At 39.9% G+C, this 18,256-nt stretch overlaps 1 protein-coding gene across 1 annotated transcript; it reads left to right on the top strand.

The window, feature by feature from the left end:
* Positions 1-958: 958 nt before the first annotated feature.
* On the top strand, positions 959-12,428 carry gmpr (guanosine monophosphate reductase). Its single transcript, XM_022209638.2, has 9 exons — positions 959-1,430; positions 4,329-4,448; positions 5,238-5,321; positions 5,432-5,605; positions 5,684-5,765; positions 8,543-8,649; positions 10,671-10,713; positions 10,792-10,951; positions 11,273-12,428. The coding sequence occupies exons 1-9, from the start codon at positions 1,344-1,346 to the stop codon at positions 11,451-11,453; spliced, it is 1,038 nt and encodes a 345-aa protein (XP_022065330.1). The 5' UTR covers positions 959-1,343; the 3' UTR covers positions 11,454-12,428.
* The last annotated feature ends 5,828 nt before the right edge of the window (positions 12,429-18,256 follow it).

Raw genomic sequence — 18,256 nt, 5'->3', positions numbered from 1 at the left:
GAACAGTTAGAACTGCTTGGACGCTCATAAGCAAGCACATGTCAAATGGACATACGACTCGGGTTTAGTATAAATTAGAAAATGAATAATGTGAGTACGCTGAACCTCAGTAAACTCAAAGATTCACTGATAAGATTCAGGGACATGGTTGCACTGCATCTTTTTAGGAAGCTCTCATTATTACATTTTGCATGCTATGCTATGTTGTTATGGTCTGTCATGTTGTGTTTTATTATGTTGTGTTATGCTATGCTATGTTACGTTACGTTATGTCATCTCATGCTATGTTGTGTTATGCTATGCTGTGCTATGTTATATTATTTTCTGTTATGCTATGCTATTTTAATTATGTTGTGTTTTATTATGCTGTGTTGTGTTATGTTATGTTATGCTATGTTAAGTTATGCTAGGTTATGTTATGTTATACTATGCTGTTGTGCTATGTTGTGTTTTATTACATTGTGTTATGCTATGCTAATTTACATTATGTTATATTTTGTTGTGTTATGTTACGCTATGTTATGTTATGTTATGTTATCTTTTCTTATCTTATCTAAAATAAGGTTTCAAAGGGTCAAACTATGAACTAGACTGGAACATTATTTGAAGACCAGCGGACAAGGTTCTAAACCAGAACAAAAGCACATCATCAGAAGCATCAACAACTGAAAAGAAACATGAAGAAAGAGCTGAATAAATAAAAGAAAAATCCACAAACATATGTACAAAGAAACAACAAAACATTATGTTCCTGAATCCACATGCCCTTCTTCTTCTGTCAGTGCACAGCCTCTTTCCTGTGTTGTCTGTCCTTCTGTGTTTCCATCTCTCTCTTTCTTTCTTTCATGTTATCAGTCTCTTTGCCTCTCTTACTGTCCCGTCTGCCAACAGTGAAGGCAGCGATGCCCCGACTGGACAGCAGGTGTGCTCTGTAGCACTGCAGCACACAAGCCTCTGCAGTGCTTCCATGTGTGTGTATGTGTGTGTGTGTGTGAGTGTGTGTGTGGATGCGTCAGCAGATGGGACAGCCTGCCAGCTCAGCCACTGCTGCTGCTGCCACTCTGCTGAAGGAGAAGGGGGAGAGAGAGACCAGGCTGGAGGAGAGGAGGGAGAAAGAGAGAGAGAGAGAGAGAGGGAGGGAGAGAGAGTCCAGGCCCAAATAAAGTCATGGGGGCCAGGGCTGGGCTGGGCACCCTTTTCATATAAATACGCTGGCCGCCTGGAGGTTCGGGTTTGGTGGTTGGGGCTTGGGACCGGCGACCACCACTGCTGCTGCAATCCTCCTCAGGGGAGTCTCCTCCTCACCATCCTCATCCTGGTCATCACTGCTCTGGCCATCCAAGATGCCTCGAGTGGACGCAGACCTCAAGCTGGACTTTAAGGATGTCCTGTTCAGACCCAAGAGGAGCAGCCTGAAGAGCCGCTCAGAGGTGGGTGCCTTGATTTAGTTAGATTCTTGTAATTCAAGTGTTTTATCCACACTTCAATCAGAGCAGGACAATTCTCAGCAGCAGTGTGCTCAGTGTACTGTTGCATTCAGGAAGTATGCTTATGCCTCTGTGGTTAGTGACGTAACAGAATAATGTTAACTATTTATGCTTTGGGGGCCCTCTGAGTCTGTTTGCTCCACTTTTAACATGAAGATTCAAGCTGAAGAATTGAAATAATGTACCTGTGCAGCAGCAGCAGCAGCAATGACATTCATTAACCCAATAATCTTGAAAGAATGTCTTGTCTCATTGTAGCGGAAAAGTGCACATTCAGGGTAATTCTAGATTTCTGCTTCCACTCATTGCCTGGTTTTATGTCATCCATCAGGTGTACACTGCCTTTGTATCTCAGTGAGCTCAAAAACTCGCCTGACGGTCCACGTAACAGTGCAGTGACCTTCTTAAAGGTGACAGAAAATAATACTAGCCAGCCAGACAGAAGCAGCAAACAATACCTGACGAAGAAAACAGGAAAATAACAGAGGTATCACAGAAGGTTTAGATAATTTTGGGCCTGATCTGGATAATTATTATCATCCAAAGCGAGTTAAACAGGTTACTATGTGACTACCGGCCACTCATTTGACGCTCTGGGACAACACAACTCCGTGTCTCTTGTTTATAACTCCCTCTGATGTGTCACTAGATCCAGAACTGATACCGACCCACGATCATGATACTGGCGCCGTGGCACCAGATGTAGAGAGGGAAGTGGAAGTGGGTGGAAGTCGGCCGCCGAGAGGTGGCGAGCAACATGAGATACAGGAGACTTCTCAGAAAAGCTGTTTAAAAATAGGACTGTGTGTGTTACAGGCAGCCAGAGCACATTCCATACGCCATAGTGATATCAGCATAACATCACATGCATGCATAAATACATAACCCTTAAAGCTGCAGACGTAGAAGAGGACAAATAATGTGTGCTGTCAGTCTAAAAGTGCGAACTCTCTCAACAAAACACCTGCAGAAAAGAGAAGATGACAGTAAATGTACTTAAATCCTTCAACCTCTGGCGGTACACATCTGTATGAGCTTAGCCAGATGTTTTGAGAACACAACCCTAAGCATATTAAACTCAATTCATTACAGCACTTCTCAGATCCTCGACTTTAATCCAACCAAGTGGGATTTGTGCGTCGACACCTGATGAATGTCACTTGTTTTTTAGGGATTTTGTTGCTTCACATCTTAAAATATAGCATAAATCTCAACAACATGTTACAACTGGGCTCACTGGATTCATGCTTTGTCACTAGTTAGAGGTGACCAGAGAAGAAATACACTCAAAACCCTGAGTCAGTTTACTGGATTGAAAAAAAGAGGCGTTCTATGTATTGATATGCACGTCCTCCCCCCTAATCTCTTTCGCTACTTTCCTTCATGTCATCCTTATGAGTTATAGCCCAATTTTTCCCTGAGGCTCTGCAATTGATTCCACTTGTCAAAGTTGTGGTGTACTGTTTGCTGTTAGTCTATTTCGTAGCTTTGCATAATAAATGTCTTGGCTCTAATCAGGAAAGGCATTGAGCACTAAGTGAAGGGAGTCATTTTATAATATGTTTTAAGCAGATGATAAGTTTTTCTCCATTAGAGCCCTCTTTTTAACAGCCTACCATCTGATTCACAACACTAGTTTCCAGATTGACACAAGATTCTAATTTGGCAAAGCTAAAAAATATTTTACTTTCACATTGTTTATTTGTGTTACTGCAGCAGGGTCAATATATAATTGAAGGACTTTCGAAGTCGATGGGATTTTTATGTTCATTATGATCACGTCTTTACAAATTCCATCATTATTTATTATGGAAACAATCACTTCTTAATAAAAAATGACTGGATATCACTAAAATGTCAACTAAATAGCCACCCCAATTTAATAACAAACACCTTCTAATTAGCTGAACAAGAATAAAATGAGCTCATGTAAAAATGTTTTGATTGTGTTCTTTATCTTAAGTTGAGATAATCATGACAGATATTTCTTTTTTGGCAAAATAAGAAGAAAAAAGACTGGCAAGACTCCAAGGCTTTCTGAGTTATTTCATCTAGTGTGTGAGTCAAGTGTGGATTTCTACGGGTTTAATACAATATCTTTATAAATAACTTTTAATTTAATTTTTACTCAAATGTATATATAATATTTAGAAGAATGTTTCTGTAAAAATGCCATGTGATGTTTGGTTTTATGCGGCCATGTTGATTTTAGGCCTGAAAACAGCAAAAATGTCGACTACGATACCTGACAACTATGTTACAAAAAGTCTTGCAATTATATGTTGACCCAGCTGAAGTAGAAAATATAAAACAAAGTACAAATTGTAGTGTTCATCTACATCAGAACAAGTAAGCTTGTAGCAGCAAAAGTGCAGTGTACTGCATTAAAAAAATGGTGTGATTTATTTCTTATGAGTTCAATATTTCATTTGTTAGAAGACGATGCATTACTTTATTGAAATAACAGCTCCACTCTCTCATATGCTGAGCAGCTATCAGTCTGGTGGTCAGAACTTACTACAATAAGATTTATTTGTAATGCTGTCGACCTTCTCGGAAGAAATCATTCCTATGATTTCCACTGTGAGTTCAGACAAACACCTTCCTGTAAAGGGAGCAGCTTGTGTGCCATAACAAGCTTAGCCTGTTTCATGTTACTTATCACATTACAGGCAGCAGCACTAGGAGCTCCCCATTAGATCTAAATGATTCAGTGCATCCCCATTATGACCGCACACACTCTGAACACGAGCCGCATGAGCTGCTCCCATTTTCTAACAAAATCTGCAATGTCTCTAAGTCAGCTTTACAGAAAAAAATAAACACCTTTTCTCCCTGTAGGTGGATCTTCAGAGGACCTTCACATTCCGCAACTCCAAACAGACCTACACTGGCATCCCCATCATCGCTGCCAACATGGACACCACAGGGACGTTTGAGATGGCACAAGTGCTCAGCAAAGTGAGTGAATAGAGGGGAAAAAGAAGCATCATTTACCCTCATGTCGTCCTGCGGGTCAAATATGGCCCGATTTAAAATTTGAAAATGTGAAGAAAAAAAAATATTTTCACAGTGAAACTTCTGATGTCCACAGTTTGACCATTTTTGGGAAATCTCTGAGCATTTTTTGGTGGCAAAAAAGAAATGTTAAAAATGTTTCTTAAGCACATTCACAAAAAAAAAAAAAATCAACTAATTTTTATGTGAATGTTCTTAAAGAAAATATTTGAAGTTTTACTGGTATATATATATATAATTTTAGATGTTTTTTGGGCAGATTTTAACTCATTTTTTGAAAATATTTACAAGAATATTCTTGCCAAATGTTGGGGATTTTCTTTTAAATAAAACTTTTAAGAGAATTTTTTAAGGAATTAATGGAATTTTTTTCCCTTTTCATTTTCAGAAATTTGGGATTTTTTTTTTGCTGAGTTTTTAGATTTTTTTTCAGACAAAGAAACAATTTTTGGTGCCTGTAAATGAGGACAACATGAGGGTTAAAAATTATTTCCCACACCCATATTCCTTTGAATATGCCTCACTTGTGACCCATGTTGTGCATCAAAGGGTTAAAAATGTGTGAAACAAAGTTGGAGATGTGACCAAATCATGGGTTATTCGAATAATAAAGTGAAACATTCTGGCACTGAGTTGCTCACATAGACTGTATATATAGGTTGCTCACAGCATCTAAACAATCCTGTGCTCCCTCACCTTGTCTGTTTTGTCCTTGCCTGTTTCCCTCTTTAGCACACCCTCTTCACAGCTATTCATAAACACTACTCTGTAGAAGACTGGAAAAACTTTGCTGCTAGTCATCCAGAATGTTTAGAGGTGAGCTCGCCATTGTTTCCACTGTTACTCATGAGCATAACGGGAGCACAATTACACTCATTCTTACTTCTTATTCCTTAAAATGAACTGCCATTTTTTCCCCACCACAGCATGTAGCTGCTAGCTCAGGAAGCGGAAATGCAGATCTGGAGAAGCTGTGTGCCATCCTGGAAGCGGTCCCTTCCCTTAAGTACATCTGTCTGGACGTGGCCAACGGCTACTCCGAGTACTTTGTAGAGTTTGTCAAGACGGTCAGAGGAAAGTTCCCCAAACACACCATCATGGTAAGAATGAGAGTGCCTGGTGCCCCTGGTGGCTGATGGGATGTCGTGTGTCTGATGTAAACACTGTCTGCCCTGCAGGCTGGTAACGTGGTAACGGGGGAGATGGTGGAGGAGCTCATCCTGTCTGGGGCTGACATCATCAAAGTGGGCATCGGGCCAGGTGGGTGGAACAACGGTTCTGAGTGTCTGAATAGTCTGAGAAGTGTGTTCTCTGTAGGTTAACATAAAAAACTGCACGGGTCTCATATACAAGAAACAGAAAGAATAAAAGGAAGAAAGACAAAAAGTAGGAATCAAGCAAAATGTGGCTGCTTTTATAGAGTCAAGTGATTGTGAAGGTAACAGCCATTGAGCCAAGGTGTAGAGAAAGAAGACTGGTGTTGCGAATATATCTAACATGTTTATATTATATCTAAAAGCCTACAATATTATTTATGATGTGAATTTACTTGAGTTGTTTGCATCTATGGTTAAAACCCTACAATATTACATAAAGAGTAAATTCACCTGACAGTCAGGTGAATTTGTGAGTAATAAGGTTAAATCCTTGATTATTCTCTGATTTATCTGAATAGTTTAAAACTGAAGTTAAGGTCATACAAAAATATCAATGGAAAACCCAACAAATCCAGGGATTCCTTTTGAAAAGTCATACTGGTGACAGTAGAGAGGAAGAGCTCCCTTTAACTAATTACGCAAATTAACACAACTTTTTAAATGTAAACATTACAAATGAGATCCTTATGGGGATGGCTAGTGTGACGTCATGGACCACTTCCGTGTCCAAGCCGCGGCGTACCGAATGAAAACACAATGGCAGTAGCGAAAGAACCGGTCACCTTTTTCACTGTGACATCTTATTTTGCGGATTTTCCGAAGTCGGTAAAGCGAGGTCTTAACTCTTACAACTCAAACAGAGTTGTAAGAGTTAGTGTGCTGGCAGGTGGTTTTAAAGGGAAAGTGCAGGCGTCAATGAAAAGGAAAACGTACAGTGTTGAGGTGAGTAGCTAAGTAGTGTAAGCTAACAAACACAGGATGTCAGAAATAAAGCTAGCTTTATCATCTGTGTGAGGTTAAATGTCGTTTACTTGGCTTTGTTAGAGTTGTTATGTTAGATTTGAAAAGTATACTCTAAAGATACCCAGCAGCACACTCTAGCGCTAACTTCTGCCGGGAGCACATGGCTAATTTGCATATGTAAATAACTACGCATCTCTTTACACTAATCATGAATCCATAACAGTTAAAACAATCTTAGTCAAACATTTTTAGCAAGTCAGTCCAAGTATTGGACTCAATTAAATCCAAGTCACATAGACCCATATCCTAGTCAAGTCGAGTATTTTGGGCAGATTGGTCAAGCAAGTCCAAGTCCCCAAAACTGGGACAAAAGTCTCTCTCGGCAGACTTTATTCTTATAAATTAAAAGTATAAACTTATTATCAGAGACTTTACTCTCGACCACTTTTAGTTTCTTTTGTAATGTGGCCCAAACACTCCTCATAACACAAAAAGATAACATGATTCAAGCGGCTAATACTAGCTAGCGCACGTTAGCTCCCGGCGCTAAATGTATTTTCTAAGATTAGAAATCCGACTTACCTTATCAGTGTCAGCCATCTTCTCTTCTCCTTTTCGTCCAGAGGAAAGTGGTTGAAAGATATCGTTTTATTTACATCATTTCTATTGTTGCAACACAGGACACAACACAGCACCATTATATCGTTGGTTTGGTAGGACACGGAAGTGACGTTTTTGGACACGATGACGTAGTTACTAGCCATCCCCATAATATTCCATATAATACAAATTAACCAGACTAACTGAATTGAGAAGGTGAAGAACCTACAACATTATATACTATTATTGCCATTAAAGTTAAGACTCTTCAAAAATACAACAAAAAACCCAACAATCCAAAGGATTCACCTCAACTGGTTGGGCTGAAGGTAAAGTGGAGAGAGAAAAGGATGGCAGAGACAAACAGACAACAACAAGAGAACACTGGACAGATCAGAAAAATGCAGCTCCAGAGCCAAAAATATGTGCAGAGAGGACAGACAGAGGACAAAGCACAAACTACAGGAGAGAGAGGACAAAAAGTTAGTAGCATGACAAGAATGAACACGTGAAGACAGACATGTGAACAGGACAGCAAGATAAAGGATGTCAGCTAGATTTAAAAAAAGACGTGGATCTATAAAAGCAAAACAGCAGAAGAGAAAACTGAGTGAAATCCAAACCAAACAGCAGGTTCATAAGAAGGACTGAAGGTTGACATGACAAGGGCAGCTCAAGGAAAAACTAAAACCAATTAGGAAAAGGTGAGCCTTTAATTTTGACTTGAAATTATCATTAATGGGAGAAGATTTAATGCAGAAGGAGAGACTGTTACAGAGAATGGACACAATAACTGAGGAAGTCTTGTTGCTTTTGGTTGTGAGGCTCACATGGGACGGTGGGAAGTGGCCTGGGGGGAAGTTAACATTTTGGAAATATGTTGTGGAGCTAAACTATGAAGGGCTTCATAAAGACTTGATTAGTTCTCTGAAGGGCGTACATGTACAGTATGTAGTGTATGTCCTATACATTATGCAGTATAATGTCTCTGACTCACTGCAGGATTCAAGTTACGACTTTCAGCCTGGCGTGGAAAAAGCAGAACATGGTTTTACTGGTGTAATCAATGAACCAAACAACAAACCTGAACTTAAAAGCCATTTATTTTATGGACTGCAAATGTTCTGGTCCTCTGGTATTTCTGTTCAACTGCTTGTTCTACATGATTCAGACAATACTTTGCATAATCTGTTCCTTTTTACTGCCTCGTGTCTGAAGACCACATTCAAAAGTCTGCAGGTGCTTGTCGTTACAACAGCAGCTATTCGATCCAGATGGGCGTCTCTCATGTCCGCTTCTCTAAACTGTCTGTTGCAGGTTCTGTGTGCACGACAAGAATCAAGACCGGCGTGGGCTACCCACAGCTCAGCGCGGTTATAGAGTGTGCAGACTCAGCTCACGGACTCAAAGGACACATCATCTCTGTAAGCCCACAGCAGTGCACAGAAATAACTACACAACAGGTGAAGGGCAGTCAGAGTAACTGTGTAGAGGATTAAAGTAGCAGAATTACATGGTGGTCAAAGCTATCGTCAACAAGCTACAATGTGGATTAAAACCCATTCACAGTTTGGTGAGCAATAATCCAAAAAATAAACTGTGATCATTGTAAGTATGGGCAAATTTTAATAGATTAGGAAAACTTTGTCTGTGAAATATCATCCAAATATGCAAGATATTGAATTAAAAATGACAGACATAACATTGCAGTGTTAGATACTTTGCATTTAAAGAAAACATTTGCTTTTAATACAGATCTGTCCTAATGCAAAACTTTTTCTGTGTTGCACACTGAAGGCTGTAGAGACGTGAGGATCACTGGAAGTGGATTTAAGAGAAGCGAAAAAGTGTAGCAACGTGTACAAGTGGTCTTGAAGAAGATCCAAGGGTCGAAAAGATGGTCAAGTGTTTAGAGCAACTTCACAATCTCTGATTTGTCTGAAGTTTTGATAGCTTGTACCGGCAAGGGCGTCAGTTTGTTTTTAAAAGTGGGGGGGATGGAGACCACAGGGACGATATTTTGTGGCCCTCTACTTGAGATCAAAGTTAAGCATTGGTGCGGCACGCCTGCTTTTCTCATATGCTTCCGTGTCGTTGGTAAGACAGCACTTTGAGAAAATGTCGAAGAACGGCGGCAAAATGCCACAAACTGGGCTCGAACACACAACCACCGCATCAAAGGCGGAGGCTCAACCTGTTGAGTTATCGGTACATCCAGGTAGAGGGGTCTGTGGGCCGCTATAGTACAAATTCTCCCGGGCCGAAATTTTGCCCCTGCACGCTTCTGGTCGGAGCTTCCACTTGGCACGGGCGCAAATTTAGCACCTGCACGTTTTTTTTTTTTTTTTAACCTCACGGATGGTGCGTTCATGAGCGTCGGAATTTTCTATACTGCTGGAAAAAAAACGGGGTTTACAACGGCTTACATGTGAAGAATTTGAATGTGTTGGAGACAAAATGACCCCTGACAAAAAGTGTGTGTGTGTGTGTGGGGGGGGGGGGTGTCCCCCCTAAACTGACGCCTATGTGTACCGGTAATAAATTCTATTATTTTAGATTCATGACGAAATACTTACGGAATGAAAAAACCCATCAACGTACTTTCAGCACAGTTTGTCCTTGTGTTTGAATGACAATATCTCAGGAACTATTAGAGATGAAAGCCTGAAATCTTCGATTAAGTAGTCTCAAACTAGTCTAGAATTTTGCTCAGGATTAAGAAAGTATCTGCCTGTCTGTCTATAATTAGCTAAAATGACATAAAATAATATAATTTGGAAAGAAATTAAGAATTAACCTGAAATGAAAATTCCCATCTTTGAGCACACATTAACAATAAATAGATGATGCAGAAGTCAACTATCAATTCTTTTCTGAACTATATGTAGCTGCATTTCACCATATTTAATAGGATACAATACTTTAATAGGAAATACTTTGTCACAAAAATGAAAAGAAACTTGCTTTTGTTACTGATGACAAAAATATTACTAGATCGCTACATCCAAGCATGACAGAGTTCTTGAGCTTCAAAGTGGTTCTCCAATGATAAATAAGAATTTTTTATCTTTTAGGCTCACTGTGTGATATGTGATGATAAAGGAAAATAATTTCAAGCAAATCAGAGACGGTTGAGCAGAAGGACCCCGATGTTTTCAGACAAAATAATCTAGAAGCATATAAAGTCAAATCCTGAATCCTTTACAGGTTTGATGTGTGGAGCTGAAATACAATGAGCACAGTTAGTGAGGAAGGTGAAGTGTATTTTTCATCATAAACTCAACAAAAATTGCAATATTTTCTCAGAATAAAGGGAATAATGAAGCATTGGAGCCAGTAGAGGGCATCCTCAGTCTTTAAATGCTGCTAGAATAAACACTGTGGAACTTTCACCTGTTTCTCTGATTCAATCTGAGCTCATAGATTTATTTTGTTCTCCATTAAGGATGGTGGCTGCAGCTGCCCAGGAGATGTAGCCAAAGCCTTTGGTGAGTGATCAACCCACATTTTGTTAATATTTTCTGTCTCTTCACACCTCTCTGATCTGCCTTTTTTTTTCTCTTCAGGTGCCGGGGCCGACTTTGTAATGATGGGAGGGATGCTGGCGGGCCACGATCAGTGCTCTGGGGAGGTGATTGAGAAGAACGGGAAGAAATACAAACTCTTCTACGGCATGAGCTCTGACACAGCCATGAAGAAGTACGTCGGTGGAGTTGCTGAGTACAGGTGAGAGATCCTGAGGTGGATAATAACCGTGAGTCATGAAAGGATGCTCCAAATGTGCTTCAGGGATTCCTACACTTCTTGATATGACTAATACACACATAACTCACAGGTTCCTATTTTCTGTGTAATGCACCACATGATGATACTTCTGATGATTCATTACCAGGGCAAAAAGGAACTGCACAAATGTTGTGTGTGTAGGACATCCACTTTGTACTCCTATGCTGTGGTCCTACAGATTTTTTGCTTAGTCTAAATAGGCATGAGGGGTAAATGAGTACGAATAATTCCGACTTCTTCACCTTTTTCATGGCTCCTTAGGGCATCTGAGGGGCGGACGGTGGAGGTTCCCTACAGAGGAGACGTGGAAAACACCATCCGTGACGTGTTGGGAGGACTCCGCTCCACCTGCACCTACGTCGGTGCTGCCAAACTCAAAGAGCTGAGCAGGAGAACCACCTTCATCCGAGTCACACAACAGTCGAGCCACATGTTCGCCTAGGAGGGAGAACAGCCATCGACACAGCAGGCACAGGATGCATAATGTGTATTGTACACTACAGTTCAAAAGTTTGGGATCACTTGGAAATGTCCGTGATAACATTAATCAGAAATACAGTCTAGACATTGTTAATGAGGTAAATGACTATTCTAGCTGGAAACGGCTGATTTTTAATGGAATATCTCCATAGGGTTACAGAGGAACATTTCCAGCAACCATCACTCCTGTGTTCTAATGCTACATTGTGTCAGCTAATGGGGTTGAAAGGATAATTGAGGACTAGAAAACCCTTGTGCACTTAAGTTAGCACATGGACAAAAGTGTGAGTTTTCACAAAAAACATGAAATTGTCTGGGTGGCCCTAAACTTTTGAACTGTTGTGTACATGTTGTGTGCAATAAGCAGGACTGTGTTGTAACAGATACACACGCTCACTTCATGATCACCCAACCTGTTTCTCTCAGGATATCTGCTCTCACAAACCTCCCAGCCCCTGAAGGTTGCAATTAAAGAAAGTTCGACTTGAATTCTCCCAGAGGGATCGCAGGGCTCCATTCAACTTGTTCTGGACATGAGTGTGTTTACATGCTTACACACACACCATCATGTGCTGTTGTAATGTGAAGATACTGTGTTTTGGATGCCAATTTACCACTTTCAAACACCTGGATAAATGCTTCCTTGTTGAGGGAAATGGGAACAAAAGAACATTGGTATTTCAAAAATCTTCACAGCAGTTGGGATTTCTCTATATCCACAGCATATACGAATGTGAACCAACACATGTAAACACACTCAGCACGAGGAAGCTGGAACTAGTGCTAAGATCATTATGGGGAAACTATTCTACTGAGCTGTATTTTGAAATGAATGTGCAAATGCAATATGCAAGAACCAGAGACTCCTCCCTTTAAGTGTCACTGAAGAACTCGTGTCGCAATAAACTGCATGCAGAACCCTCTGCTAACTTCCTCACTGCTGTTCGTCATTCTGTCAAGCTTCTCCAGAGTCTGCATTCACAAAGACATACAGCGCTTAACCAATTTATCAGACCGCCTGTCATAAAGACGAGAAAACATACTTTAGAAATCTGTCAAAAACGTGTCTCAAACTAAAAAATGTATTATTTATTAAGCAAATAACAAACTGGAACAGCTAAATAGTCCTTATTCACATATATTAACTGAAAATCTTAGTATTTTGTTTGTGAGAAGGCAAATTAAAGAAAAATTTCTATTCAGGAATGCAAGCAAATAACTGTAATTTGGCATTTCAATCAAAAAACTAAAATCTGCTTTACTGTTTTTTTTCCGGCTTTTTGTAAAACAGTACATTTAAAAATTTTGTGGATAACAACAATAATTATATTATAGCATTAAAGATGAAGATAAAGAGACTTTATTGTCATTGTGCTGAAGTACAACGAAAATCTCTTTGATCAAGATATCATTTTGATCAAAGAGCTCGCACATACTGGTGGATTAACCATTACAGAAACATAACAAAACATTTTGCTAATCAGTAATAGTGTTAATTTAGGGCAGCGGTGGAAAACACCTTACAAAAATAAATTCAAGCACTGTACTTACATGTGATTTGTGCCCGTGTGCATGTGTTTTACGTGAGTTATGATGAAGATAAAGACATCTGGATGGGTTATTTAAGACCAGCTGGGTTTAAAATAGTCACATCTTCACTGATTCCACTTTGCCTGACATTTTAAATCAAGGACATATGAAGATTTCTGCTGCACTGAAGGGCTGCTCTCTTGAACTTTAAGCCAAAGACGTTCACGTAAAGTAATGATACACTTAAACTCTATTAAATAAGACCTCCAACCTAAGTACATATTTTCAAGAGCAGTTCCGCTGTTTACAACAAGGAAGACAGAAAGAAGAAGAAGAAGCTAAATGTGGAGGGGTTGATCCGTTTCCTCTTTTCGGATAATAAACTGCGTCTGCTTTTTAGCGATTGAGCTTTAATTTCACATCTAAATTGTTTAATCCCAAATTCAAATTGGTAACGACAAAGAAATACATCCAACTGTGAGACCAATACGACGTACAACTTCTGGAACATTTTTGATAGCACTGTTGCCATTCCTTCTAGCAGCATGAGGTGATGGGGAACATACTGAGAGTGAATGAAACATAAATCGCAGAGAAAATACACGCCGTTTCTACTCTATTGCTGGCTATTTTTATCCCCTGCCGTGGTGATTGACGGAACTGATCTTTTAAAATCAAAAATAATCTCCTTTTCTTGCACTGAAGTAACCCATTAGCTGAAACAGATACGACACTGTATACTTGTAAAAACCTCAAAACTTCATATCCAGTGTCACATACAATATAATTTAACATATTCTCTGATAGCTTTGTTGTTATTTTAGTAGCACATGAGTTCAGACTAGAAAACAAAAGTCAAAGATTCCTGAAGCATGAGAATGACTAGAAAGGCCACAGAATTTCCATCACATTCTAGCTTTTTCCAAGAATTTCCACTCTCCTGAATGTAGAGCAGCCTTGTTCTACATAATGCTGCCACAAGAGGGGGCTGTTATCAGCTCAATTAAACTGCTCAGTCAAGTCATCTAGCATCTCATCAGCTATACTCACTTCATCCTGTAGACTCTTCGGTGTAGAGGGTGGGAGGAGACCTATCCTAGGACACATTCCGGACCAGTCGTCAGTCGATCACAGGGTTAACACACACACACACACAGACAGACGGTGAATTCACAAACAACAATAAACCTAGCACAGCCCAGAGACTGTGGGAGGAACCTGGAGAACCCAGAGAAAACCCTCACAGGCACAGAGAGAACATGGAAACTCAACGGAGAAATGCAGCAGGTGGTAACCCGATACCTTCAGCGAAAAAAAAAAAAAACAATCAGAAGGAAACTATCAAAGCTAATGCTAAATGTGGAATTACAGGCAGTATATGAACACTTAGCTGTGCATGGAAGGTATGGCGGGTGAGATGGGTTGTACAGGGGGTCCCAAAAATTTAACATCATTTCACAGGTCAATAATTTTGTCAGTTCTTGTTGAAATAACCTTAAAATTTCGCAGAATGTATTGAAATAGATCAATATTTTATATTTAATGTTTTATTTTTGTTCGGTGTTCAGGTTGAGCCATGCCATTCACTCCCAAAGAGAAGTCATTTTGCGTCTTGGAATATGCTCGCATACAGTCACCCAAGACTGCTTATGCAGGGCTAAAGGATCTGGTAGACCATCATCAACATCAGCATATTCCAAGAAGTAGAATGACTTCTCTTTAGGAGTGAACGGCATGGCTCAACCTGAAAACAGAGCAAAAATAAAACATTAAATATAAAATCTTGATCTGTTTCTATACATTCTGTGAAAATTTGAGGTTACTTCAACAAGTTTTGCCACAATTATTAGCCTGCGAAATGATTTCAAATCTTTTGGGAAACCCTGTACATTTGTACGCTGCTGTTCAAATAAAGACACAAACTGTCATTTTATTCCCAGATATGTCAAGGTTTCATTTTCTTTTTCAAAGAGGTGCATTTGTACAGATGTCAAATACATACACCAACAGGGTTTCTCCATTGCTATAGAGGAAAGGGGTGGTGAGACACAGGGACTTGTGAGTACAATATAGTACAAACAAGTTGGCTGGAACTGCTGCGGCTCCCCCCCTGCAGGCCAGACTGTCCGTGCAGGTCTGTGCTCATGTCCAAGTTCTCTGCCACCTTCTCAGAGGCCAGTAAGTTTCAGTTTAGTACTTGGTGTCACAGGTTAGCAAAGAAGCATCCTGACAGACCGACCGCGAGCCTCGGGCTGAGCGTTCAGAGCAGGGGGGAGGAATCGACTGAGCCACAGCTGACAGACGAAGCTCCACCTCCTCCGTGGCAGTGGGCAGAATCAGAGGTCAGGATCCAAACAGCCTGTCCCCCGCTGAAAGTGTTTGTCGCCGTGCACAGAGAGGCAGACCAGAGACGTTCAGTACACTGAAGAGTAATCCAAGCCATCTCCAGCATAATACACAGAATATCATAATAATAATTTATAGTTAACCGTCAATAATGACATTTGTTAATCATCAATCAAATATCAAATTATGTGTAATAAATTTACATATCTTATAACCCATATCAAACAGCCCACTATGCAAATTGATTGGGGTGAAACTAAACTGTTAAGTGGGCCTCTAAAAGTTTTTTTTTTTTTTTTTTTTTTCTTTCTGCCTGAGTTGGTTATCCAGCGCTATGGACATTGACGAGACATCATACAAAAAAGAAAACAAAATTAATGAAAAAAAAAACAAAAAACAAGTGGAATCCTGATCGAATTCTGTTCACTTTTAAAACACAACAAAGTGCCAAAAAACACATCCTTTTTGCAAAAATGAAAGTACAAACATCACGAAACAAAGAGCACACATGCCTTTTTTTCTGATCAAAAAGTCAAAGCTCACACACCAACATTCATTTTATTTGTCAAGTTGTGCAAGAAGCCAAATTAAAAAAAAAAAAAAAAGAGTTGACATTAGCAGTGCTCCTCCAGCGAGGAAGCTTGTCATAAAAACTCAACAATGACACATTCTCTACATACTGTAGTTTTAAGTCCCCTGACATAATATTGAGTGCTACAAGGAGACTGAAAACAGAAAAAAAGCTCCTGCCACCAAAGATAATGCAAACAAAGCAAAGGTTTGCCATTTTCACACCTCACAACCGAACCGAGCCGTGCCGACTCCTGACAAACACGTCGGCCTAATTACAACTCAATATGTGACCATAACGGATTAACAGCACAGCCTGGTCAGTGTTGGGCGGAAAAGATTTCAAACAAACCTGAACACAACAAAAGAAGGGATGCTTTCCATGAGAAAGGTTTTTTTTTTTTTCCCAGTAGAAAAGAACCAAGGAATCACCTAACACCTCGGCCCGTTGGACCCAAGAACGCGCCGGGCGCCAAGTGAGATGGAGCACAGACAGATAAACACAAGGTTACGGCAAGGTGATGTGCAAAAACTTGAGCCATCTCTCTTAGTAATCAATATTCACCCCCTTTCATTTTTCCATTCTCATTCTCTCTGTCTGTTTTTGAATGAATGTTGCCCCCAGGACGGGCTTCAGTCTGAGACAGAGGGGTTAGACTGAGCCCGTCCTAGGATTAGAAAGTGCTGAAAACATTATCAAGTCTTTTACATCTACTTACATGTGCATCTCTGTTGGTTGGTTGTCTTTTTTTTACTCTTTTTTTTCTTTTGCTTTTTTACAAAAAAAAGTGGTCCCCACTAGCAATGAGGTTTTTGTTTTTCCTGTGGGTCTCACCGTGAACCGTTGAGGGTCAGGGTTTATGATCTCACAGACGATTAGAGGAGAAAACACTCCACTACACACACAAACACACACACACACATTTCACTTAAACCCTAACACACTCACACACGTTTGAACACCAGGTGCACACGAGCACACACAAACATACGACACATGGTGCAGACTCAGAACGGTAAAAATTTAGGAAGGCCGCAAGGACAAAAAAAAAAAGGGAAAGAGGGTTACAGGAAAACTCTTTGCTTCTCTTCACAAACATCCTGACTCTTGTTTTACAGATGTGACACACATCATACAATAAAATACACAAGCCATTAACGAGGATGAGACACTGGAGTCGGGACTATGCTACATACACTTGGCACGGTGAAGGAGGGGAAGGGGACAAAATGTAAGTATTGCACATTGTGGTATGTTTCAAGGGGAGAGAAGGGTTGAACTTGGGATCATTTAACCCTCGTGTCGTCCTGTGGGTCAAAATTGACCTGCTTTAAAGTTTGAAAATGTGGGAAAAAATATATTTTCACAGTCAAACTTCTGATAAAAATATTTGAACATTTTTTGGTGGAAAAAACGAAATGTTAAAAATGTTTCTTAAGAACATTCACAAAAAAGTAAACCGAAATCCAGTGAATTTCGCTGGATTTTGGTTGACTTTTTGTGAATGTTCTTAAAGAAAATATTAAGAGTTTTACTCCTACATATGTAATCACTTTTGGATATTTTTAGGATTTTGTTTTGGAAGATTTTTACCCATTTTTTGAATATATTTACAAGAATTTTCTTGCCACATTTGGGGGATTTTTTTTAAATAAAATTTTTAAGGAAACTTCTAAGGAATTATTGGAATTTTCTTCCTAAAGATTTTGCACATTTTCAGAAATTTGGGGATTTTTTTTGCTGATTTTTTTTTCAGACAAGGAAACAATATTTTCTGGTGCCCGTAAATGAAGACAACAGGAGGGTTAATGAATTCAAAACTACATTTAAGCCATGAAAAATGTTTGAAACCTTGCTGTGATTTGCTGCGCCCTCCATCCTGCGTTCAGAATGTGTTGATTTAATTTGTGTTAGAATCTATAATTAAGCATGCATTTCCCACCAAAATAGAAACAAAAATGGCCTGTAGGAGTTTGTGAATAGGGGGGCCGACTGTCGAAAGATGACGCTACTAAGGGGAACAGGCAGTAAGAGGCCAGTTCTGTGATATCCAGGTCAGGCACACTGAAAGGTAGCTAACGGTTGTTAAGGGTTAACTGATTGCTTCACCTCAGGAGGAGGTGCTTGCGAGGCTGGCTGGCTATGATTGGGTACTGACGCAAAGTTAACGAGGTCACTACGGGAGTCGTGGCAACGAGGCAGAGCTGGGCGGAGTCAGAACACCTGCTGGTCACTTCAGGTTCACCTTCAGCGTAACAACAGAGTTCATGGCCGTCCAGCTGGGACAAAAGGAGGTTTTGTGGGGTTATCTTCAGTTA

The sequence above is a fragment of the Acanthochromis polyacanthus genome, chromosome 11 (genome assembly GCF_021347895.1).
Source record: "Acanthochromis polyacanthus isolate Apoly-LR-REF ecotype Palm Island chromosome 11, KAUST_Apoly_ChrSc, whole genome shotgun sequence".
NCBI lineage: Eukaryota > Metazoa > Chordata > Actinopteri > Pomacentridae > Acanthochromis > Acanthochromis polyacanthus.
This window is presented reverse-complemented; position numbering and strand designations above follow the sequence as displayed.